The sequence below is a fragment of the Gadus chalcogrammus genome, chromosome 2 (genome assembly GCF_026213295.1).
Source record: "Gadus chalcogrammus isolate NIFS_2021 chromosome 2, NIFS_Gcha_1.0, whole genome shotgun sequence".
In the NCBI taxonomy this organism is placed as follows: domain Eukaryota; kingdom Metazoa; phylum Chordata; class Actinopteri; order Gadiformes; family Gadidae; genus Gadus; species Gadus chalcogrammus.
The window spans coordinates 521,851-545,247 of NC_079413.1; the positions used below are offsets into that span (position 1 = coordinate 521,851).

A 23,397-nucleotide genomic window follows, 5' to 3' on the forward strand; every position below is an offset into this window, starting at 1 on the left:
AGATCTTTGTAAAACAATCATTTAAAGTTTGACACAATCTGATATTGATATCATATCCATCGATGCGCATCGCAAAGCAGGCCGACACTACATACAACAGTAGGCTACCTCATATTAACTACCATATATTATGATTAACTACTATATTAATTACCTCGTATAAACACTAGGCCTGTGTAGACTATATACTATAGTGTTTGGTAGGCGTGGCCTCTACAATGTGTTGAAACAATAATCAGGTTGTGGGATCAATCATTGATGAACCAACTGTTTACAAGCTGAAGACCAGTTTACAGTCCCAGTCCGTATGAGCTGTAGACCATTAGCCAGTCCCTCCGGTCGCTGGAGCGAGAAGAACATGACAGAAGAATAAAGTCACTTTGTCACATTTCCTTTGGTTTATTCCAGCTGTACAGCAGTTAGCAAGAATGCTACTACTAAGCGATGCTGTGGTATAATGTTTGTTTTTATCCTAAACAATAAACCACTTCCCCTCTGGAACAGAACAGTGGGCCCAGTAGGTAAACAAGAAGACATCTGCATGAATTCCCTCTTATAAAATAACATCTTATAATAATTAATCATTTTGAACCCCAGGTCTATCCCTTGAGGTCAAAGGTCCAAGTCCACCTCAGTGTCTGACCATCGGGGGCCAGAGACACCCTGACATGACCATGGTTCCAGGTTAGGGTCAGGGGTGAAGGTCAGGGTCAGGGGTTCAAGGTCAGGGACCCAGGTTAAGGTCACATCCAGGTGTTAGGTGTATGTGGGGGGTTTTGGGTGCTGGTGGTGTTTGGGTGGAGGCTGTGCTGTCAGGGTGTAGCGGGTGGTGTTTGGGTGGAGGCTGTGCTGTCAGGGTGTAGCGGGTGGTGTTTGGGTGGAGGCCGCGCTGTCAGGGTGTAACGGGTGGTGTTTGGGTGGAGGCTGTGCTGTCAGGGTGTAGCGGGTGGTGTTTGGGTGGAGGCTGTGCTGTCAGGGTGTAGCGGGTGGTGTTTGGGTGGAGGCTGTGCTGTCAGGGTGTCGCTGGGCGGAGCAGAAGGCGGAGGGCTCCCCTGCAGATGAGGAGGAACCAGTGGACCTGCAGGCCCATCAGGAGGCCGGCCCCCAGGTTGCAGGGCCAGGGCACCTCCAGAGGCACCCGGAGCAGCGGGACCCGCAGGTACCTGCAGCCACGGGAGGGGGCGCTGTGGTCAGCATGGAGCCCCCGCAAACACACCTAAAGGCTTCCTCATTCACAGTGACTGTCTTAAACAAAGGTAGGGGCGGGGCCTATCTGCTGTAGGGGTAACACAAGTAGGGGCGGGGCCTACCTGCTGTAGGGGTAGCACAGGTAGGGGGCGGGGCCTACCTGCTGTAGGGGTAGCACAGGTAGGGGGCGGGGCCTACCTGCTGTAGGTGTCGTACAGGTAGGGGCGGGGCCTACCTGCTGTAGGGGTAGCACAGGTAGGGGGCGGGGCCCACCTTCTGTAATTGTCGTACAGGTAGGGGGCGGGGCCTACCTGCTGTAAGTGTCGTACAGGTAGGGGGCGGGGCCTACCTGCTGTGGGGGTAGCATAGGTAGGGGGCGGGGCCTACCTGCTGTAGGTGTAGTACAGGTAGGGGGCGGGGCCTACCTGCTGTAGGTGTAGGAGAGGTAGGGGCGGGGCCTACCTGCTGTAGGTGAGGTACAGGTAGGGGCGGGGCCTACCTGCTGTAGGGGTAGCACAGGTAGGGGGCGGGGCCCACCTTCTGTAAGTGTCGTACAGGTAGGGGGCGGGGCCTACCTGCTGTAAGTGTCGTACAGGTAGGGGGCGGGGCCTACCTGCTGTAAGTGTTGTACAGGTAGGGGGCGGGGCCTACCTGCTGTAGGGGTAGCATAGGTAGGGGGCGGGGCCTACCTGCTGTAGGTGTAGTACAGGTAGGGGGCGGGGCCTACCTGCTGTAGGAGAGGTAGGGGCGGGGCCTACCTGCTGTAGGTGAGGTACATGTAGGGGGCGGGGCCCACCTGCTGTAAGTGTCGTACAGGTAGGGGCGGGGCCGACCTGCTGTAGGTGTAGTACAGGTAGGGGGCGGGGCCTACCTGCTGTAGGTGTAGTACAGGTAGGGGGCGGGGCCTACCTGCTGTAGGTGTAGGAGAGGTAGGGGCGGGGCTTACCTGCTGTAGGTGAGGTACATGTAGGGGAAGAGCAGCACGCGACAGCAGAAGAAGACGAGGATCATCAGCGCTCCGTTGAGCTTGTGGAGGAGAGTCTTCTGCTGTTGGAACTGAGGAGCAGAGGAAGAGGTTCTCTGTGCGTTCCACTGTATGTTCTACGTTGCTTTGATATTGTGTTACTTCGGGTTCCCTTAATGAACCAATAGGAGCCCCAGCTCGTGTATAAAGGCGTTGCTGTTCTCCGCCACTGGGGAGTATATGCATCGTTTTTTTATTGATTGATTGAAAACTTTATTGAACAGCAATTAACAGAAGTGTTCAAAAGGATCAAAAAGCACAATAAAGCCCAAAGGCTTGTTTCCATTGTGGTCCTTTAGATGGAAAGAGAGAAAAAACATATGGACTAAAACATGGAGGACAAACACACACCACATGGACTACAACTTTGAAAAAAAAAAATGAAAAAAAAAGTAGACACACAGACAGTACAATGAACCACATAAGCTGGTGGTTGGTTGTTCTACATAACACTTCCTGTTTATGCTGCAAGTAAACGCGACGTGTGGTTTGCCTTGTTCCTGTTTGTGTTACAGTATGTGCTGCAGAAGAGTAACCTGCTGGAAATCAGCTTTATACTGAGTCAGGCCCGTTTTAAATTGTAACGTTGTTATCTTTGATACTTTCCCGTATAACACAAATAAAATCAATACAAATATAAATAACCCTGAGATAATTGTAATGGATAACATTTCTACTTGAAATGATGCAATAGATGCTCTTATTAAGTTGGGATGGGTCTTATGAAGGGGTGAGAGATGTTATTCACATGGGCCAACATGTTATTCATATGTGATGTGAGAGAAGATACCTGGATCAGAACCTTCCCCAGACACACGAAGGGCGTGCTGAGCTCAGCGAGGAAGAGGAGACCCTGGAAGAAGTCCCCCCTCCCCTGCCTGCAGAACTGGGGGGAAGACAGAGACGGGTCAGGCTCACTCTGCGGGAGGAGACCGCTGTCTACAGACATTACACAGGTCTGATCTGTCCTAGACGCTGCAACACATACAGCAGGAGATTTAGCGTTTAGGAACGATGAGAAGCAGAGCCATCATGGCTGCCTCTCCTAAGCCTTTCCCACACCATGCCACAGCATTGAAACCATGGAAGGCTCCACCCCCTGAGGCTAGACTCCACCCCCCCAGGCTAGGCTCCACCCTCTGGATTAGGCTCCACCCCCAGCCTAGACTCCATCCCTCTGGTTAGGCCCCATTCCCAAGGTAGGCTCCACCCCCCTGGTTAGGCCACACCCACCAGGATAGGCTCCACCCCTCAGGATAGGCTCAGATAGTTTATTACATCATTGACTCCCCTATCGATTAGCATTGACTACTTATAGGTCCCGGGTTGTTCTAAGTAAAATGTAAATAGTAGTTTCCGTGGTTACCAGGGAGGCAGGGCAGCAGGCCAGCACCATGAAGAGGTGGTGGAGGACCAGAAGGAGCTCGCGGCGCAGGTAGCCCCCCACCCCGACCCCTCCCTCGTGACCTTTGACCTGTAGCCTGTGTCTGTAGCAGAGGAACATGGTGTAGATGTCGAACACAAAGTAGGGCGTCGCAAAGACAACGTAGGACTCTGAGAGCCAGTGCCTAGAGAGACATGGGGGGGGGGGGGAGAGATGAAGTGGGGGAGAGAGAGGGGGGGAGTAGGGGAGAGAGGGGGTGAGAGAGGGAGCAAGGGAAGAGGGGGGGGAGAGAGAGAGTTGGTCATTTCCCTGGCAAATGGGGAAAGCTCAGACTTCATTTGACTAGCAAAACAAATGGCCACCTTCTTGCGGCTATGAACCCTGGGTCATTCCTCCCATCTCTGCTGGTCTTAAGAGACCCTGCAGATTAGATGATATTAGATCATCCAACCTGCTCCAACAGGAACTCACCTGTCCCTCATCACGTCCTCACAGGAAGTGACGATGATGACGCCAGCCGAAGACGCCATGATGGCCTGGACCGCCGACACGGCCCTGATACACATAATATAAACATATATATATACTTTATCTATAATATATATACACACTGCCCTGATACACATAATATAAACATATACTATATATATATATATACACATGTATGTATCTAAATACATATATATTAATTGCCTAAAATGTGACTTTGTTTGATGGCCTGTATGTGCGTGTGTGTGTGTTTTACCGGGCCGATGCAGTGGTAGCGTCTCCATGGTTACAGCCCAGCTGTGTGAGCGTTCGCTTGAAGAAGAAGAAAAGTCCGGGAAAGAAGAGACACCCTCCCACAAGGAGAGACCAGCTGTCTGTCTGTCTGTCCATGCCTGTCTCCGGCTCTACCGCAGTCTGTCTCTCTACTTCAGGCTCTTCATCTCTCCATCCAAAGTGCTGTCTGCCTCTCAGCTGCTATATACGTCTGTCTCTCTCTCTGTCTCTCTCCTCTTCTGTCAGTCTCTCACCCTGCTTCTATTTGTCCCTGTCTCTATGTCTGTCTGTCTCACTCAGCTTCTATGTCTCTCTCTCTCTCTCTGTCTGTCTCTACTCTTCTATACGTCCGTCTTTGTTTCTATGTCTGTCTTTCTGTTTCTATGTGTGTCTCTCTGTTTCTATGTGTGTCTCTCTGCTTCTATGTCTGTCTCTCTGCTTCTGTCTCTCTTTTGTGAGCAGCTTAGAGGGGGTGTGGCCATCTCCTCGAATGGCACCCTTAAGCTTTCAGGTCTTTTGTGTTCTGATTGGCTGCTTGGTGGCTAGAGGCGGGCTGGCTGGGCTTTCATGTAAATACCTGCCAGCTGGTCTACCTGTCAGATTTATCTACAGAAAGACAGGCAGAGAGAGAGACAAGAAAATACAGGAGACAGACAGGTGGAGCAGACACCCCTGCTGAGAACTTAAAGAGCGATTAGGATTTAGAGGGGGTTGTATGTGTGTATGCGTCAGTCACGCGACCAACATTAACTACCATAAGCTTGCTTATTTAACTAGCCATCTATTGTTAACTAGCTTCATTACCTAGACAACTAGCATTAGCCAGGTTTGTTTAACTATTGGACTACGTGTAGTTAGCTTCACAAATTAGCTGACGACCGATAGCATTTTACACAATCTGAAAACTTGAAAATCAAGACATACAAGTGGGTATTAAAGATTCCAGTGTCTAGTTTTATTCATGGTCCACTACTTTAAATTCTAAACATCGTTTTTTAAGAAATTCAAGTATTTGTTGGGAACAAGTCAAACATCCTGCTGCTAAAACGTTAAAACAACATCGGTTTCATATCATAAAACAAAATATCAAGAGGATTCTTTTTATACCCGAGAAGAGGAAAGAAATTTGAGGCTGAAATAAGCAATAGTTTAGTTTGTAGGATATGATGCAACTTCCAGATAACCAATAGTTTAGAAGACGTAACTTCCAGATCACCAGTAGGTTAGATGTTAGATGTGGACGTCTAAGTATTGGTAGTTTAGAAGAGGTGTTGAGGCGTGATGATCGCAGTGTGATGGCTGCGGTGACGTTGAGCTGTTGGCTGTGAGCTGTGGGGTGAAGCTAGCAAGCAGGAGTGATGCATCATGTCACACGGGGATGTCATGTCTTAATCCTAATACAGCTAATGCAGAGGTGAGGGGGGGCGGGGCTTACCCTCTGAAAACACAACTACCAATTCAAAATCAAAACGGATCAAACATCAAACTTACAAAACGGGTCCAGAGTAATATCATTTCCTAAAAGATGAATAATTAAATAAAAAAGGACCACAACATGAATGGTATCGTCCATGTGGACAGCGCTGCTCCGGGGGTGGGGGGGGGGGGGGTACACATGCAGCTATACAGAGCTCAAGCCCTACAGCACTCCTAGTGGTGGGAAGGCGAACCGTAGCCCCGGTCACGCTCGGCTTCATGAGCCAGGGAGGTCAGGGCTCAGAGGACGATGAGGTGGGCCTCGGGGAAAATACAAAAGGCTAGAAATACACAGCGGGGCCAAGAACCTCCCTTAGACGGACTGGTCCACTGGGTCCTGGTCCGGGGGGGGGTCTAGTGGGTCTGTGGTGGACCGGGGTGGGTGGGCTATAGTTTACACTCTTCTACCTGCTTCTTCAGACACACACACACACACACACACACACACACTCAATAAATTAAATAAAAGCATGGTCTATTGAGACCCTTCCCTCTACACCTTAAGCCACGCCCTGCCTGGCCGCTTCCAGCCAATCACAAAGCCCGTTTGGCATGGCTGAAGTCGAGGGGGTGGTCTCTGTTCAGCAGGGACACCTGGAGGACCTCTGTTAGCCTAGCCTAGCTTAGCACTGGCATTAGCGCCAACGTCTCAAAGACAATGTTCAGACCACAGACCGTTACCCACAATGCACCAGCAGGTCTCTCTGTAGCATCCGTCAGCGGGCGGGGGGGGGGGAGGTCCCTGATGGGAGTTGAGGAGGAGCGTGGAGGAGGAGCGCGGCGTTCTGCTACATGGGGCGGCTAACACAGTGCTGCGTGGGGGCGGGGCATGCCTCGTGCGCCTCCTGGGGGAGCAGGAGGAGGAGCAGCGCCTCCTGGGTCCTAGTGCTCCTCCCTGGAATGACTTCAACACCACAAACACTACAGTTTAAACATGAGGAGGAGGAGGAGGAGCAGGGCACCTCCTTCTTACAGGTGTGTGTGTGTGGGGGGGACTGTCTGTGTGTGTGTGTGTGTGTGTGTGTGTGTGTGTGTGTGTGTGTGTGTGTGTGTGTGTGTCTGTGTGTGTGTGTGTGTCTGCATCTTCTTTCCAGTGTCGGTTTGATGGAGGTTTCCCAGAAGCCCCGGCGGTATCGGCCCCTCCTCATCTCTCCTCCTTCCTTGACACCTTGGAGGAGTGCCACGCCGTCGACCTGCACACACACACACACACACACACACACACGTTAAATATTGAACTGAATGTTGGCAGGTCGGCCCTCTTCCAGGCTGGCGGGGGGAGGAGGAGGTGGAGTTGAGGTGGAGCGGGGTGAGGAGGAAGAGGAGTTGAGGTCTTCCTCACCTGATGAAGGTCTTGAAGGCCGCGCTCTGGGGGTTGATGCAGAGCGGGACTCTCTTCCCCTGCTGGTGCTCCGTGATGAAGCGGTGGATCAGCTCTACGGGAGAGAGCAGCGCCGTTAGCCACCGCTAGGCTACCAGCTAATAACCTTACCCGCATGGCTCAGCTAACCTTGCTAACCGCTAGGCTGAGGTCTCATCTAACCGCCGCGCTAAAGCCTCAGCTAACCTTGCTAACCGCCAGGCTAAAGTCTCAGCTAACCTTGCTAACCGCCATGCTAAAGTCTCAGCTAACCTTGCTAACCACCATGCTAACGTCTCAGCAAACCTTGCTAACCGCCATGCTAACCTCTCAGCTAACCTTGCTTACCGCTAGGCTGAGGTCTCATCTAACCACCGCGCTAAAGCCTCAGCTAACCTTGCTAAACGCCATGCTAAAGCCTCAGCTAACCTTGCTAACCGCCAGGCTAAAGTCTTCGGCTAACCTTGCTAACCGCCAGGCTAAAGTATCAGCTAACCTTGCTAACCGTCATGGTAAAGTCTGATCTGCCCTAGCTAGGCGCTAGGCCGCCGCGGGTACCTTTGCCCTGCCAGACGGACAGCAGGCTGTTCTCGTAGCTGTGGCTGAAGGGTCGCTCGGCGGGCGGCTCGAAGTCGCGGGTGTAGACGCGGCCGCTGGGCACCGAGTAGCAGCACTGGCACATGCAGGTGTGGTAGCGCAGCCGGCCCTCGTCCAGGTAGGGGTGGGACAGCGCGTCGCTGCCGGAGATACGCTTGGCCTGCAGGGTGGAGGGAGAGACAGAGAACGGGTGAGACATGGAGGGTACAGGGGGTGGAGGAGTGAGGTGATGGAGGAGTGAGGGGATGGAGTGAGGTGATGGAGGAGTGAGGTGATGGAGGAGTGAGGTGATGGAGGAGTGAGGTGGATGGAGGAGTGAGGTGGATGGAGGAGTGAGGTGGATGGAGGAGTGAGGTGGATGGAGGAGTGAGGTGGATGGAGGAGTGAGGTGGATGGAGGAGTGAGGTGGATGGAGGAGTGAGGTACAGGTGATGGAGGAGTGAGGTGATAGAGGAGTGAGGTACAGGTGATGGAGGAGTGAGGTAGGTGATAGAGGAGTGAGGTACAGGTGATGGAGGAGTGAGGTGATGGAGGAGTGAGGTACAGGTGATGGAGGCAGTGAGGTACAGGTGATGGAGGAGTTGAGGTGATGGAGCAGTGAGGTGATGGAGCAGTGAGGTGATGGAGCAGTGAGGTGATGGAGCAGTGAGGTGATGGAGCAGTGAGGTGATGGAGCAGTGAGGTGATGGAGCAGTGAGGTGAAGGAGCAGTGAGGTGATGGAGCAGTGAGGTGATGGAGCAGTGAGGTGATGGAGCAGTGAGGTGATGGAGCAGTGAGGTGATGTGGAGCCTCACCGGGTCGAACACCAGCATGCGGCAGAGCAGGTGCACGGCCTCGTGCGTGGCCGCGTCCGACAGCATGTAGAGCACCGACAGGGAGGGCTGCGGTCAGGGCAGAGGTCGGGGGTCAGAAGGTGCTCTCTCCCGTGTTCCCTCGCCCCCCAGCAGACCAGCCGTGACTCTGTGTCACGGCTGGCCTGGTTACTATCAGGAGGGCGGGGTCACAGGTCGTACCGGTTTATGAGGGTCACGGGGGGGGGGGGGGGGGGGCTTACCGGTTTGTGGGGGCCTCTCAGGATGTGGGCGCGGGCGCCCTCGCAGGCCGAGGCCATGGCGGAGAGGGGCGGGGTCCCCAGCAGGTCTGTGATCAGGTCCAGCTGGAACAGGAAGCACAGCGCGGTCAACAGGAGGCACAGCGTGGTCAACAGGAAGTACAGGGACCTCAACAGGAAGCACAGCATGGTCAACAGGAAGCACAGCATGGTCAACAGGAAGCAAGCACAGCGTGGTCAACAGGAAGCACAGCGCAGTCAACAGGAAGCAAAGTCAACAGGAAGCACAGCGCGGTCAACAGGAAGCACAGCGCAGTAAAGGAGGAGGAGCACTAGGACCTATACTGTTTTATTTAACACACACACACACACACACACACACACACACACACACACACACACACACACACACACACACACACACACACACACACACACACACACACACACACACACACACACACACACACACACCTGCTGGATGGGGCTCTGGGCCTGGAATAGGATGCGTCGGCCCAGCAGCTCGGCGAAGATGCAGCCCACGGACCAGACGTCGATGGCCGAGCCGTAGTGGCGGCTACCCATCAGCACCTCGGGGGCGCGGTAGTACTGGGTCACCACCTCCTGGGTCATGTGACGCGAGGGGTCGGGCTCCTCCACGCGGGCCAGGCCAAAGTCACAGATCTGGAGGGGAGGGGGGGGGGCGGAGCCGGAGCCGTCAGTCAACATGACAACAACAACAAGGTACGATGTGAACTGATCCATGATTTTGTATCGTTTAATGTTTTAGGGCGGGCGGTGACGTGAACCCAGGTTTGGTCAACCTATCATAAAACACAGGGCGGGTTGCCAGGTTGGGCTACCTTGAGCAGACAGTTGGAGTTGACCAGCAGGTTGCCAGGTTTGATGTCTCTGTGGAGGATCCCAGCAGAGTGGAGGTACTTCAGCCCTGGGGGGTGAGGAGGGTATGTGAGGAGCTATTCACACAATACACAGTATGATGTGTTGTTATTGACACAATACTCAGTATGATGAGTGTTGTTATTAACACAATACTCAGTATGATGAGTGTTGTTATTAACACAATACTCAGTATGATGAGTGTTGTTATTGACACAATACTCAGTATGATGAGTATTGTTATTGACACAATACTCAGTATGATGAGTATTGTTATTGACACAATACTCAGTATGATGAGTATTGTTATTGACACAATACTCAGTATGATGAGTATTATTATTGACACAATACTCAGTATGAGATGAGTATTGTTATTGACACAATACTCAGAATGATGAGTATTGTTATTGACAGAAGACTCAGTATGATGAGTATTGATATTGACACAATACTCAGTTTGATGAGTGTTGTTATTGACACAATATGAGATGAGATGAGATCATTGAGATCATGAGATCATTAATGTTAAGTTACTCAGTATGAGATTCATTTGTGCTAAAATACTCAAGGTGTTGATAGGAGCGAGGAGGAGGCGGGGGAGTCGGTAGGAGGTGGAGAAGCTAGGGGAACGAGGAGGAGAAGGAGCTAGGGGAGCGAGGAGGAGGAGCTAGGGGAGCGAGGAGGAGGAGGAGGAGCTAGGGGAGCGAGGAGGAGGAGGAGCTAGGGGAACGAGGAGGAGGAGCTAGGAGGAGGAGGAGCTAGGGGAGCGAGGAGGAGGAGGAGGAGCTAGGGGAGCGAGGAGGAGGAGGAGCTAGGGGAGCGAGGAGGAGGAGGAGGAGCTAGGGGAGCGAGGAGAAGGAGGAGCTAGGGGAACGAGGAGGAGGAGCTAGGAGGAGGAGGAGCTAGGGGAGCGAGGAGGAGGAGGAGGAGCTAGGGGAGCGAGGAGGAGCTAGGGGAGCGAGGAGGAGGAGGAGGAGGAGCAGGAGGAGCAGGAGGAGGAGGAGGAGGAGGCCTACCTCTGAGGATCTGGTAGAGGAAGACCTTGATGTGGTCGGTGGTGAGCGGCTGAGGAGACACGATGACCTTGTGGAGGTCGCTCTGCATCAGCTCTGTGATGACGTATCTACCAGCCCGTCAAGGTACACACTGTACTACACACCGCTACACACAACACACAGTCAAGGTACACACTGTACTACACTTTGCTACACACACAACACATTGTCAAGGTGCACACTGTACTACACACTCAGGGACAACAATTGGAGGTCAGCTTGCAGAGAGAGAGAGAGCGGTAGAGAGAGGTCAGAGTGCAGAGAGAGAGAGAGCGGTAGAGCGAGGTCAGAGTGCAGAAAGAGAGAGCGGTAGAGAGAGGTCAGAGTGCAGAGAGAGAGAGAGCGGTAGAGAGAGGTCAGCGAACAGAGAGAGAGCGCAGTAGAGCGAGGTAGTGAAGGATACATCTCCTCGAAGCAGTCGATCTGTGGCGGCTGCAGGATGTCCAGCGCAGACAGAACCTGAGGAGACAGAGACACTCAGACTACAGCTCCCATGATGCACCGGGACAGGTCACCATCTCTCGTTGGTCGGGGTGAGGTTTGGGTTACTTGGGTCATAATAATGACGGTGGGACGATGGGGTCATGGTAGGGTTATGGAGGTGTGATGTAGGGGCTATGGAGGTGTGATGTAGGGGTTATGGAGGTGTGATGTAGGGGTTATGGTCAGGTTTATATCTTATTTCTCAAATAGAACACGCTGTTCTTTCTGCAGATTCTAAATCTGACCCCCTCAGCGTGGCTCTTTGGTCCTCTGCTCTCACTGCTTCTCCTTCCTTACATCCTTCCCTACGTCCTACTGGGACACATGACTCCTCCCAGACCCAGAAGGCTGAATCTGGCCTGACTGCAATTAAGAGACGGGTCGTCTGAAATCTACCGACGGCTCAACAGAAGCTGCTACACCAGAGGCATCCTACGATCTGCCTGTCCACCTGGCTTGTCTCAACAGGAGGACCCCCCCCCCATCACTGTAAACGACTCATTACAAATTATTTTAACATTGTTTTATACTACTATGTGTAAATCAGGCCGCCATTGTAGTCCTATCCTTCCCTGGTCGGAGGGAACCCACAGTAGGAGTTCCTTCTGGCCCGTTGTGGGGGGGCTAGAGTCAGGTTTATCTACGTATTTGGCCTCTAAAGCCTGGAGATGGGTGCATTGATTACATTGTTACAACATTACATGGCCTCGTGATGATGGTGGGTGATGTCGGGGTTGTGGAGACTTACATTGTCGTGTTTGAAGAAGCAGAGCATGCGCAGCTCTCTGAAGACCCTCTTGCATGACACCAGGTTCTGGAATACGTTCGGCATCTTCTTCAGCGCCACCTTGCGGCCGTCGCGCGGGTCCGTGACCGACCTAGTCGGGCGAGCAGACACAAGTTAACACTCGGGTCCGCGGCGATGTTGTACCAATCAAAGAATCACTTAGGAGGGGGAAATGTTGATTTAAATATTGGCACATTTAGTTTATGAGGTATATAACACAAAAAAAACGAAAAACTAAAAGAAAACGAGTTTACCAGACAACACCGAAGGCCCCATAGCCGATGGGCCGATCCGGCTCCATTTCCGCCGGGCTTGGCACCTCGCTGGCCGGGTTGCTGTAGGGCTGCGGTACCGCCGCCCCACCACCCGTGCTTCCACCAAGAGACGTCGGGTGACGAGGCGTCCCCGCAGGGGCCGTGGGTCCCGTCAGGCACGGCGTGGCGCTGAGGCCGGTAGACGGGGTTCCAGTAGAAGTGTTAACGCAGAAGTACTTGTGGCCCAGTTCAGAGCCAGGGAACAGGTTTCCACAGACCGCCTGTCGACCTGCCCCGTGGAAGGCCATGCTCACCTCTGGACCCCCGAACTCAGCTTCTTCGCAGACCACCCCGACCTATTCCCGGCTACTGGCGACTAATGCAACCGATTGCTTCCACATGCATGACGAGGATGATCAGTTTTGTTTGCTTATGCAAAGGTCAGACGTTATGTCCAGCATCGTTTATCGTCAAATAATGAACGGGATAAAGAAAGTGGAGGCGGTCGGACTCTGGGGACCAGTGGGTCGATGCTGGCTCAGGTTAAAAACAGATGAGGAGCCTGGATTACCGGCCGCTGCTCGGCTGGGTCCCGCTGAACCACCGTTAGGGACTTAAAACAACTTTGATTGACTTAGATCCAAAATGCCTTCTGTTTTGCTGCTGTGTTGTGGTCGGGGTCCTTACCAGCTATGATGCTAACCAGCTGTTAGCATGGAGCTAAGCTGTAGCTGTGACCCATAAAGCCGCCGCCGGCCGTCTATCGTGACCTATATCTCTGCAACTCTCTCCCTGCCTCGACCCATACAGCCCCGGACATCACGAACCACCGGCCTCGTTTCTTCTGGGGTGGCGGCTCAAAAAAAAAGTATTCTGATGTGCGAAACAGGAACAAAAAGCCAAAGTTTCCAGCCGGTGGTTAATCCTGCAGATAGCGTTAGCTTCCTGCTAACAGCTCTGATCCAGTTAGCTTAGCTGAGTTCACTAGCTGGCATCCATGTCGTCATAACCACTCGAGTCCGGCTTTCTTTCCAACCAAGTATAAAGAAAACGGGTCCGTTTAATCCAGGTTTGATGTGGACAAGAAGCGCGGGCATGTAGTGTCAGATGCGCCGGGTATGGAGAGCAAGATGGGCCGGGTATGGAGCAGTAGATGGCCGGGCATGGAGAGCGACGGACGGCAGGAGGGGGAGGAGCCCCCCGTTGGGGGAGGGTTGGGGTAAACAGCCACAAGCAATTGGAATCAATCATGATTATCGATATGGCATTTTTACTTTGTTGGCCTCATTGGCCTAATCACTTTTTAATTACTAAGTTTGATCTAAAATCTATCTATTTAGAAAAAAAAAAAAATCTGTTTTAATTTCTATATTGCATATAGGCTCCTTAATTTAAAATCCATGTATTTTTCTTTTTTTTTTACATTGCATCTCATTTCCTTCACTTTCCATATACAACTCTGACTAACGTTATATTAATTCATTTATTATCTGTCAATAAGACTCAATAAGACCCATAAATGCATTTTTTACTGCCTTTTAATACAGTAGTACGGTGCTATGCACTATGCATCAAATACACTCAATATAAGCAGCACAGATAGAGAAAATATCCACAAGGTAGCTCACATACGACATGAACGTCCACAACGAAGACCGTCTGATTCTACCGAGCACATTCGATGTCCGGGAGAATATACACTTCATGATCGTAGCCTTATAAAAATGTTTATTTACACGATAACCCATGTGGTAGATACTGGAGTAGATTGGTCCTTCATGTTGGAGGAAGATGCAGAGGAAGAAGGTTTGGAACTGGTTTGTTGCCACATTGGTAGCAGAGTAACAAAGAAATTAACATTTAGTACCTCCCTGTTTATTACATATTTTAACAGAAATATTAGGCCAAAAGATAATAAAAACAAGGAGTGACCAGCCCTGAAACAAACAAAAGATTCATGAGTTCATCATGGAACATGTGTGGATGGTAACGGTGTGTGTGTCAATACTGTTGTCTCCATGGAAACGGGACACGCCCACGTGGCCGTGCCGGCAGGACAAACAAACAAAAGTAATCTCAGCCCAGAGGGGTGGACGACGGCCGCTCCCTGCTCCTCCTCCTCCTCCTCCTCCTCCTCCTCCTCCTCCTCCTCCTCCTCCTCCTCCGACTGCTCCTCCTGCTTCTCCTGCTCCTTCGGCGCCGCTAGCTGTGGGTGGAGGAGGTGTTGATGCTGGAGGTGTTGATGGAGGAGGTGTTGATGCTGGAGGTGTTGATGGAGGAGCAGTCGCTGACCAGCAGGGCCACGCTGTTGCCGCTGGTTACCGCGACCGACATGCCGGCCCCGCCCCCCATGGCCCCGCCTCCGGTGCTGGAGGAGGGGGAGGAGGTGGTGGGGGGCGGGGCGGCGTGGGTGCCCATGTGACCCTGGAGCTGCGTGGCCGTCTTGCACTGGACCCCGCACAGCTGGCAGAGCAGGACGGCCCCCCCCCGGACCCCCCCGCTCTCCTTCCACTCCTGGCCGTGGTGCTTCTGGGCGTGGACCCGCAGGTAGGTGAGGGTGGTGAAGCCTGGGGACACACAGAGAACCTTCACCTGGGCACACCTTCCACCTGGCCTACCCTCACCTGGCCTAGGTGAGGCTCAGGGAGCTCTCCTCACATGAATGGAGAGAGAGAGAGAGAGAGAGAGAGAGAGAGAGAGAGAGAGAGAGAGAGAGAGAGAGAGAGAGAGAGGGGGAGAGGGAGAGAGAGAGAGAGAGAGAGAGAGAGAGAGAGAGAGAGAGAGAGAGAGAGAGAGAGGGGGAGAGGGAGAGAGAGAGAGAGAGAGAGAGAGAGAGGGAGAGAGAGAGAGAGAGAGAGAGAGAGAGAGAGAGAGAGAAAGAGAGAGAGAGAGAGGGAGAGAGAGAGAGGGGGAGAGGGAGAGAGAGAGAGAGAGAGAGAGAGAGAGAGAGAGAGAGAGAGAGAGAGAGAGAGAGAGAGAGGGGGAGAGGGAGAGAGAGAGAGAGAGAGAGAAAGAGAGAGAGGGAGAGGGAGAGAGACCATGACACTGCCTGGTCTCTCTCCTCTCACGCTCTCTCTGCTGTGTGGTTGCCATGGTTACAGTTGGACATACTGCGATTGCAGAGGTGGCAGGCGTGGTGCTGCGATTGGTTGTGGACCCTCATGTGGTCGGTGATGTAGGCGGCGGACAGCAGCTTCCCACAGATGTGGCAGGGGACCTTCTCCTCGTGGCGGATCAGGTGAGCGCGCAGCCGGTCGCGGGTCGCGAACGCAGAGGAGCACGTCTGCACAGACACACGGGTTCAGAGGAGCCCTGCAGTACTACTACAACACTAATACTACTACTACACTACTACTACAACACTACTGCAACACTGCACTACCACTACAAAAGAGGAGCACGTCTGCACAGACACACGGGTTCAGAGGAGCCCTGCAGTACTACTACAACACTGCTACACTACTACTACAACACTACTACAATAACACTAAAACACTACTACAACACTACTACAATACTACTGCAACAATGCTACACTACTACAACAATACAGACAGACAGACAGACAGACAGACAGACAGACAGACAGACAGACAGACAGACAGACAGACAGACAGACAGACAGACAGACAGACAGACAGACAGACAGACAGACAGAAAGTGAGGCGGATGCACAGACGTTTACTGTGCACTTGAAGGGTCTCTCCGTGGAGTGAACTTGTCTGACGTGGCTGTTGAGGTGGTCGGGTCTGCAGGAAACAGAACATCCCAAAGGATTTGAATGCTCTGAGAGTTACATTTAGAGTTGGCTGTGGTGTGGTTTAAGCTAGCAGCTTAGGGTGCAAGGTGAACAGTGCAGTTAGCTTTGAGGAAGTATATTCTAATAACTGTAAATTAACTTGGCTGAGAGCTGTTACTTTCTTGTCTTGTCGTACATAAGGGCGTGTCCTCCAGGCAAGCAGGGGGTGCTGTGGGCTCTACCTGGAGAAGGCCTTGGCGCAGTGGGGGCAGATGTAAGGCTTCTCCACGCCCCCCTGGTGTGAGCGGACGTGGTAGGACATGCGGTCCTTCCTCTTGAAGCGCTGCTGGCACACGGGGCAGGAGTACGGCTTCTCGTCCGAGTGGGAGAGGCGGTGGCGGTTCAGGTGGTACACGTCACGGAAGGCCTTCCCGCACGCCTCGCAAGCGTGGTTCTTCCTCACCTGGCTGGCCACCGCGGTCACGCTGCGAGGGGGACCCGGGGAAATCTGAGAAATACAAACAAAAATAACTCAAGTGTATGGCCGAAAAACAGCCTCCATCCAAAGAGAGGATCAGGACAACAATCACACCAGACATTGGATGGATCCATGTTAAGGTGCAGTCTAGAGTAAGACACACACCCAGCACAAAAGCACTCGGCTCCAAACCCACTGTGTATAGTCTATCAGTAGGCCTGCTGGAGCCCGATGTCCTGACCCTTACCTGCGCCTTAAGGCCATGGATCTGATCTGAACGCTGCACACACCTGTTCCAAGGCTCCCACCACCACCAGGGCGGCCTGGATGGGTTGAGGCGGTGCTGCCATGGTTACGGTTGCCGGGGCGACGGACACGGCGAGGGGTTGCGCCTGCTGGTTGGAGCGCGACGGGAGGGGCTCTGGGGCGGGGGGGGGGGGCAGGGTGAGGTGGAGCAGGGACAGCGGCACCGCCCCCTTCTCCCGGGCGGCGCGGTCCTTCATGCGGACGCCCGTGTGGACGGACTGGTGTCGCCGCAGGTTGTAGCTGTTCTTGAACTGCTTGCTGCAGGTCGCACAGATGTGGGCCGGGCGGCCGACCTTGGAGAGAGGCTTGACTGGAGAGAGAGAGAAGTGGGGGGGGGGGGGGGGGGGGAGAGAGAGAGAGAGGGGGGGGGGGAGGGAGAGAGAGAGACATAGAAGGGGGAGGGGGAGGGGGGGAAGAGACAGAAAGAAATGTGTGCTATTAGAGTGTTTCTGGCTGACGGACGTATACAGCAAATCTCTTCTTAGTAACTCAGAACTATTTAGTCTGTCAACATCATGTTACGAGTCACGCCTCCGGGGAGATAGTCTGAACCAGCAGCAGAATCCTTATTTGGTATGTGGGAGACTTTAGTGACCTCCTCTCTGCAGCCACGGAGCCCTGGAACACTTGGAATGAAACTGGCATGATTCAATGTTGGACACGACTCCTCCCCTATGAGACGTGACTCCTCCCAGATGAGACGTGACTACTCCCCTATGCCTATGAGACGTGACTCCTCCCAGATGAGACCTGACTCCTCCCCTATGAGACCTGACTCCTCCCCTATGAGACGTGTCTCCTGTCTGATGAGATGTGAGTCCTCCCTAAAGAGACCTGACTCCTCCCCTATGAGACGTGACTCCTCCTCCATGATACCTGACTCCTCCCCCATGATACCTGACTCCTCCCTTATGATACCTGACTCCTCCCTCCAGCCTCAGTCTCAACAGGACTCAACATTTCTGGCATTTGGGGAGTTTGCTGTTTTCCAGAAGTGCTCTGTAGTGATGTTGACTCAAAGCCCAGTCTCCTATGACGCTGCCCCCCTACCTAGAGGTCCAGGGAGGCTAAACCACACGGTCTACACGGTTCACTAGTGGACGTGGTGCGGTCATGGATGTTAGTGTGGATGTCTAGATCTTACCCCAGCTTGAATGACTTGTCTAGCCCTACATGACCTGTCTGTCTCCCTGGCCTACCTGCGGGGGGGTCCTCGCTGAGGGCCGCCGTGTCCACCGTGGAGGGGGGCGGGGCCAGGTGGTCGTCATGGGGACTGGGGTTGGAGCCACTGAGCTCGGGCAGCATGTCTGCTTCTGATTGGCTCTGAGCGGCAGGCGTCTGAGTAAAACAGGAGAGGAACATCATATTATATTATAATTACATTTTAGATACTAAACTTGTTGTATAGTATATAACTATATATTATGACTTTTATAAAACCTAGTTAATCCTTCACTGATGATGAGTGCGTAGAATAATATAGTTAATCCCACCTTTTGACTATTATTAGTGTTAAATAATTAGTGTATTATTTAACTTTATTAATCCCAAATGTTATGTTATAAAATCCTGTCTCCTACAGCGTTGGGGAAGGGAGTTGGGCTCCCCTCCATCCTGATCTCCTCCCTCCCTCCCTCCCTCCCTCCCTCCCGTCAGACCCCCCTCCCTCCCGGATCACAGACCGGACATCGGGGCTTACCTGGAACAGGAAGTTACTCCAGGAGGTATCCATGGCAGGTGTGTCCGGGCGGGTCGATAAACCAATCAGTGTCGGTGAGGGAGCGCAGACGGATGAGAGAACATGGAGGTAGAGGCTAAGGACCGCAGGACCTTAGTACCTCGGTCCTATGTGGTTCTAGGGGGACGTGTTAGTAAAACCAGATGAATCTGATTGGAATGTCTTCTACTTTCTGTTCTTAATGTGATGTCTACAGTCGGTTATATCGGTGTCTTAATATAAACCTATTCTGAACAAAGATCACGTGATGCATGCAAAATAAGATGACAATGGAAAAACGATTAAATTATGCAATTAAAATGTAATCATGCTCATCAGCAGCGTTGGGGAAACCAGTCTTTTATTGCGATAGCTCCAAAAGGCCGAGACGATGGATCCAAAGCCTCGGTATTGCGTAAACCTTGTCCCCCAACTAGAGACCTCCTCGTCGGGCGTGATCCGTGGCTCCGCCTCGCCGTTTCAATCGAAAGGGTGACATCTTTCTATTTTTTTTTTAATTCTCGCTCTCCCTCCCACCCTCACTGTCTTTCTTCCTTTTCTTTTTTTATCTCTTCTCCTCTCTCCCCCTCCGGTTCCCCCGCCGCGGTCCCCCTCGTTTAAAGGGAAAGTATTTGGTGCGCCTCCTCCTCCTCCTCTTGTGCCGCACCGCGTCCCTGCCGCGTCGCCGCCGCGCCGCCCCCGCCTCCTCCTCCTCGTTGGCCGACAGATATTCACATTCCCGAGGAGCTCGAAACCAAATCAAACCGGGCGCCGTTTCCCCGCCGCGACCCGTTCTGCCGCACCGCTAACGACCCGCTCCCCTTATCACGCAGACCGCTCGTCGGTGCGGCGCAGCTTTAACATACCGCGTCCGCCCGCGTATTAAAGCTGAGGACGCGCGCCAGAGCAACAGCTGGATCAGTGACGACACATGTGTTGATAACAACACGGAGCCGTCACGCGTTGAGGCTTTATTATGCATGTGAACACATTAAAATAACAACATAACCCGCTATCCTAAAACATTTCCAAAGCATTTTACAGAACAGTCTAATTGAACTGTTGTTATGGTTACGGTCTGTTATCTTTAATGATGACACTCTGTCACTCAAACACCTTCAGTTTGGCATGGAAAGGAAACATTTGAAAGTGGAAGTACAGCACATTACTATATATAATATAACAACTATGGTTCTCTCTACTCTTCAAGCTGATCCTAACAGCACATCACTCTTTATAACATAACAATAACATAACATAATAATATTGTGGCGAATATGGCAAAAGCAGAGGTGTGCTATATTCTTTCAGTGACTTCATTGAATCCCAGAGTACCCCCTTAACCACAACAAAGCTCAACGAGCACCCCGTAACCACAACAAAGCTCAACCGTCTTCTTGACCCTAACTTCCGCACCACAAAGCATGATGGGAACACATCAACCAATAGCAGTCGTATAACAACACAACAAACATAACCCCGGCGCTACAATATTAACGCTGTGTCTTCAAGCTGAGGACCAGAAGGAGCACAGGCAGTACATCTATACATCTGAATGGATACTTTATTTTCTCCCACACACACACACACACACACACACACACACACACACACACACACACACACACACACACACACACACACACACACACACACACACACACACACACACACACACACACACACACACACTTCTATGACCCCAGCCCCCATCTAGCCACGCCCCCTCCTCGTCTCTCATTGGTCCTTGACGGCCTGTCTCTCAGCAGCGTCCAGGGCGACCATGTTCTGGGCGGCGGTGATCAGATGCAGAACGCTGATCCCTGACTTCAGGAGGCAGATGATCCCGCACACACCTTCTAGGACCAGCATCCACACTGAGGGGAACACATCACACAGAGATATACACACACCTTCCAGGACCTGCCTCCACACTGCAGACAACACATCATATATAGTCACACACACACTCTAGTACAACAGTAGACCTAGCAGTATAATAGAGACACTAGTGGACTCTAGTGAGCCAGTAGATCCTACCTGCTGGTTCTGGGGTGTGGTAGAGGAGGTAGAGTAGGCAGAAGAACATCTCGTTGCCCATACACATGACGAACAGCACCGGCTGGAGGGAGACAGGGGTTAAGGGAAGCTAGACTCACTGCTCTAGAGAGAGGAGCAGACTCACTGCTCTAGAGAGAGGAGCAGACTCACTGCTCTAGAGAGAGGAGCAGACTCACTGCTCTGGAGAGAGGAGCAGACTATTAGCCTTGCTTTAGAGAAGCATAGAGACTTGTAAAGTCTGAGGTCTGTGCGAACTGAGTTAGTACTGAGTGTATACGGACCTTGGAGGTGTAGTAGAGTCTGAGGGCCGGGTTCCCAGACAGGTCAATCATCTTGTGGCTTGTGGAACCCTTCATCATGGAGCTGATGAAACACAACATCTCAACATCTCAACAATCCTCTGGTCTTATGAACACAACCTCCAACCGGGCCGACCCACCTATACAGGCATGTCTCACTTACACAGGTGAGTCTCACCTAGGGTTGGGTATCGTTTGGGTTCTATCCGATACCGGTGCCTACTCTGTACTTTTCAAACGGTTCGTGTGCTAAAACGGTTCTCGAACCGGTCCTTAAAATAACAAAACTGCACACATTTGCATACATGCCCGACTTGTTATGAGTTTTACATTAAGCAGAAAGTCAGCGGACACTGAGTTGAATGGCAACGGTGTTTGCTAGCCTACTTGATATGCAAGATTTAAGGTTGGCATTAAATAACTCGACTTACCCGAAGAGTCTGCTGTGTGTGCTGTGACTGATAAATATCTTTTAAAAAAAGAATTACAAATAATATTAATTACTCGCGGAAAGCAGGCAGGCATTCATCATGGCGCAACATTACTGCCAAAGTCATATTAAATAATATAACGCGGTTGCGCAAGGCAGCCACAGGAGATGCCAACATTTTTTTCAACCGCTCGGTACCGCGCTGTATTAATTCCCAATTTTTGAAAAGAAAAAGTATTTGAAGCGAATAACGACTCTTTTTTTTATTTGTTTATTTGGTTTTGAACAGAAAGTTTGGATGCATGCATCGGCTTTGAGTTTGTTTGTTTGTTACTTTAAAATGACATTCGCTAGCAACACGCACACACACACACACACGTTCATTCACGTTCACCCACAACAACCTGCCGATCTTCAATCAAAGTAAGTGATGCCACAGCGCGTTGACAAGTCCGTCCCGAGTCTCGAGGCGCCACAGGCTTTATGGTTTATATGTTTGAAAGCCGTGACACACAGACTTTTACCAGTTGGCCTGAAATACCACGCCTCGCATGGACCTATAAAGAAAGTCGTAGTCGTACCATCCGTGTTTAGCTCAACATTGAAAAGGGTCCCGTCTGAAACAGTGTCGCGCGGCACTGCGTTCCGAACACACCTGTGCAGGTGTGTGTTACCTGTTCAGCGGTGTGTTACCTGTGCAGGTGTGTGCTACCTGTGCAGGTGTGTGCTACCTGTGCAGTTGTGTGCTACCTGTGCAGCAGTGTGTTAACTGTGCAGGTGTGTTACCTGTGCAGGTGTGTGTTACCTGTGCAGGTGTGTGTTACCTGTGCAGGTGTGTGTTACCTGTGCAGGTGTGTGTTACCTGTGCAGGTGTGTGCTACCTGTGCAGGTGTGTGCTACCTGTGCAGGTGTGTGCTACCTGTGCAGGTGTGTGTTACCTGTGCAGGTGCAGCCAGTGGCTGGAGATGTCGAGGCACATGCTGATCTGGAAGAGGAAGGTGTAGGAGGGGTAGAGCAGCGCCAGGTTGACCAGGAGACACATGGTGGCGCAGCGGTCGGTCAGCATGTCCAGCATCGCACCGAACTTAGTGCCTGTCAAGGTTACAGGAAGGACAATGAGCATCAGCATAAACATGGGTGACAAAATGAAAATATGACTCAAATACAGTCAGGAATATTCATTTGGAACAACACCTATAACACAGATAGGAAATTAAAGCAGTGGTCAGGAAGACTACCGGCTGAGTTTCCGGGTTCAATCCCCAACGTTCACAGTCAACCTGGAGACCCCTAGACTCCGCTAGCCCTACCTGGAGCCCCCTCGCCCCCTTGCCCTACCTGGAGCCCCAGCCCTCGCCCTACACTGGTTGTCGGGGGGGGGGGGGGGGGGGTACAGAGCTCACTTTGGTTGAGGGCGCGTGCGGCGTGGCCATCGAAGGCGTCCAGGAGGGCACTGAGGAGGTAGCAGAACACCGCCGGGAGCGGACAACACGGCATCAGAGCGAAGGAGAGGAGGGCCAGCACGATACGGGCATACCCTGGAGGAAAGTAGGAGAGGAGAGAAGGAGAGAAGAGGGGGAGAGGATAGGGGTAGAGAGAGTAGAGGGGAGGGGAGGAAAGGAGAGAGGAGAGGGGGAGAGAGAGGAAAGGAGAGAGGATATGAGGAGAGGAGAGGGGGAGAGAGAACAGTTGAACAGAAGAACAGGGGGAGAGAGGAGAACAGGAGGAAAGCGGGATGGAGGAGGAAAGAGGAGCAGGAGGGAGAAGGAGGAGAGGAGGTTAACTTAGTTATTTCAGCACCAACTCAGCTCCTCATACAGTGGATTACTTACCGATCAGATTCGGAACGAAGAGGAAGATATTGTCTTCCGCCATCTTCTCTCAATACAGCAATAAAACGAATAATAAGACGAATAATAAACTGCAAACAAGCGAACAATAATTTAAACTAGTAAACGGATTAAACTGGTTGGTTTTGTCGCCGCTTTTTGCGTCTCTCACACAGGAAATGTCAGTTTCCGACGAGTGACGACAGACTTCCG

At 52.1% G+C, this 23,397-nt stretch overlaps 4 protein-coding genes across 4 annotated transcripts; all 4 read right to left on the minus strand.

Annotated features, from left to right (window-relative positions):
• Positions 1-1,012: 1,012 nt before the first annotated feature.
• On the minus strand, positions 1,013-4,162 carry LOC130403667 (ceramide synthase-like). The gene is made up of 5 exons (XM_056608087.1): positions 4,068-4,162; positions 3,579-3,780; positions 3,003-3,131; positions 2,135-2,244; positions 1,013-1,163 (listed from the first exon to the last, which is right to left on the minus strand). Exons 1-5 carry the CDS (start codon positions 4,160-4,162, stop codon positions 1,013-1,015), a joined length of 687 nt encoding a protein of 228 aa, XP_056464062.1.
• Positions 4,163-4,906: 744 nt separating this feature from the next.
• nlk1 (nemo-like kinase, type 1) lies at positions 4,907-13,522 on the minus strand. The gene is made up of 11 exons (XM_056610346.1): positions 12,326-13,522; positions 12,033-12,162; positions 11,205-11,260; positions 10,763-10,869; positions 9,707-9,792; positions 9,318-9,527; positions 8,847-8,948; positions 8,587-8,673; positions 7,753-7,951; positions 7,177-7,270; positions 4,907-7,027 (listed from the first exon to the last, which is right to left on the minus strand). Exons 1-11 carry the CDS (start codon positions 12,631-12,633, stop codon positions 6,979-6,981), a joined length of 1,428 nt encoding a protein of 475 aa, XP_056466321.1. The 5' UTR covers positions 12,634-13,522; the 3' UTR covers positions 4,907-6,978.
• Positions 13,523-14,515: 993 nt separating this feature from the next.
• LOC130405332 (myc-associated zinc finger protein-like) lies at positions 14,516-19,135 on the minus strand. The gene is made up of 7 exons (XM_056610391.1): positions 18,548-19,135; positions 18,048-18,186; positions 16,833-17,158; positions 16,307-16,572; positions 16,011-16,074; positions 15,437-15,608; positions 14,516-14,892 (listed from the first exon to the last, which is right to left on the minus strand). The coding sequence occupies exons 1-7, from the start codon at positions 18,578-18,580 to the stop codon at positions 14,528-14,530; spliced, it is 1,365 nt and encodes a 454-aa protein (XP_056466366.1). The 5' UTR covers positions 18,581-19,135; the 3' UTR covers positions 14,516-14,527.
• A 299-nt stretch (positions 19,136-19,434) lies between these two features.
• cdipt (CDP-diacylglycerol--inositol 3-phosphatidyltransferase (phosphatidylinositol synthase)) lies at positions 19,435-23,397 on the minus strand. Its single transcript, XM_056611002.1, has 6 exons — positions 23,188-23,397; positions 22,759-22,893; positions 22,294-22,447; positions 20,908-20,989; positions 20,606-20,687; positions 19,435-20,442 (listed from the first exon to the last, which is right to left on the minus strand). Exons 1-6 carry the CDS (start codon positions 23,228-23,230, stop codon positions 20,303-20,305), a joined length of 636 nt encoding a protein of 211 aa, XP_056466977.1. The 5' UTR covers positions 23,231-23,397; the 3' UTR covers positions 19,435-20,302.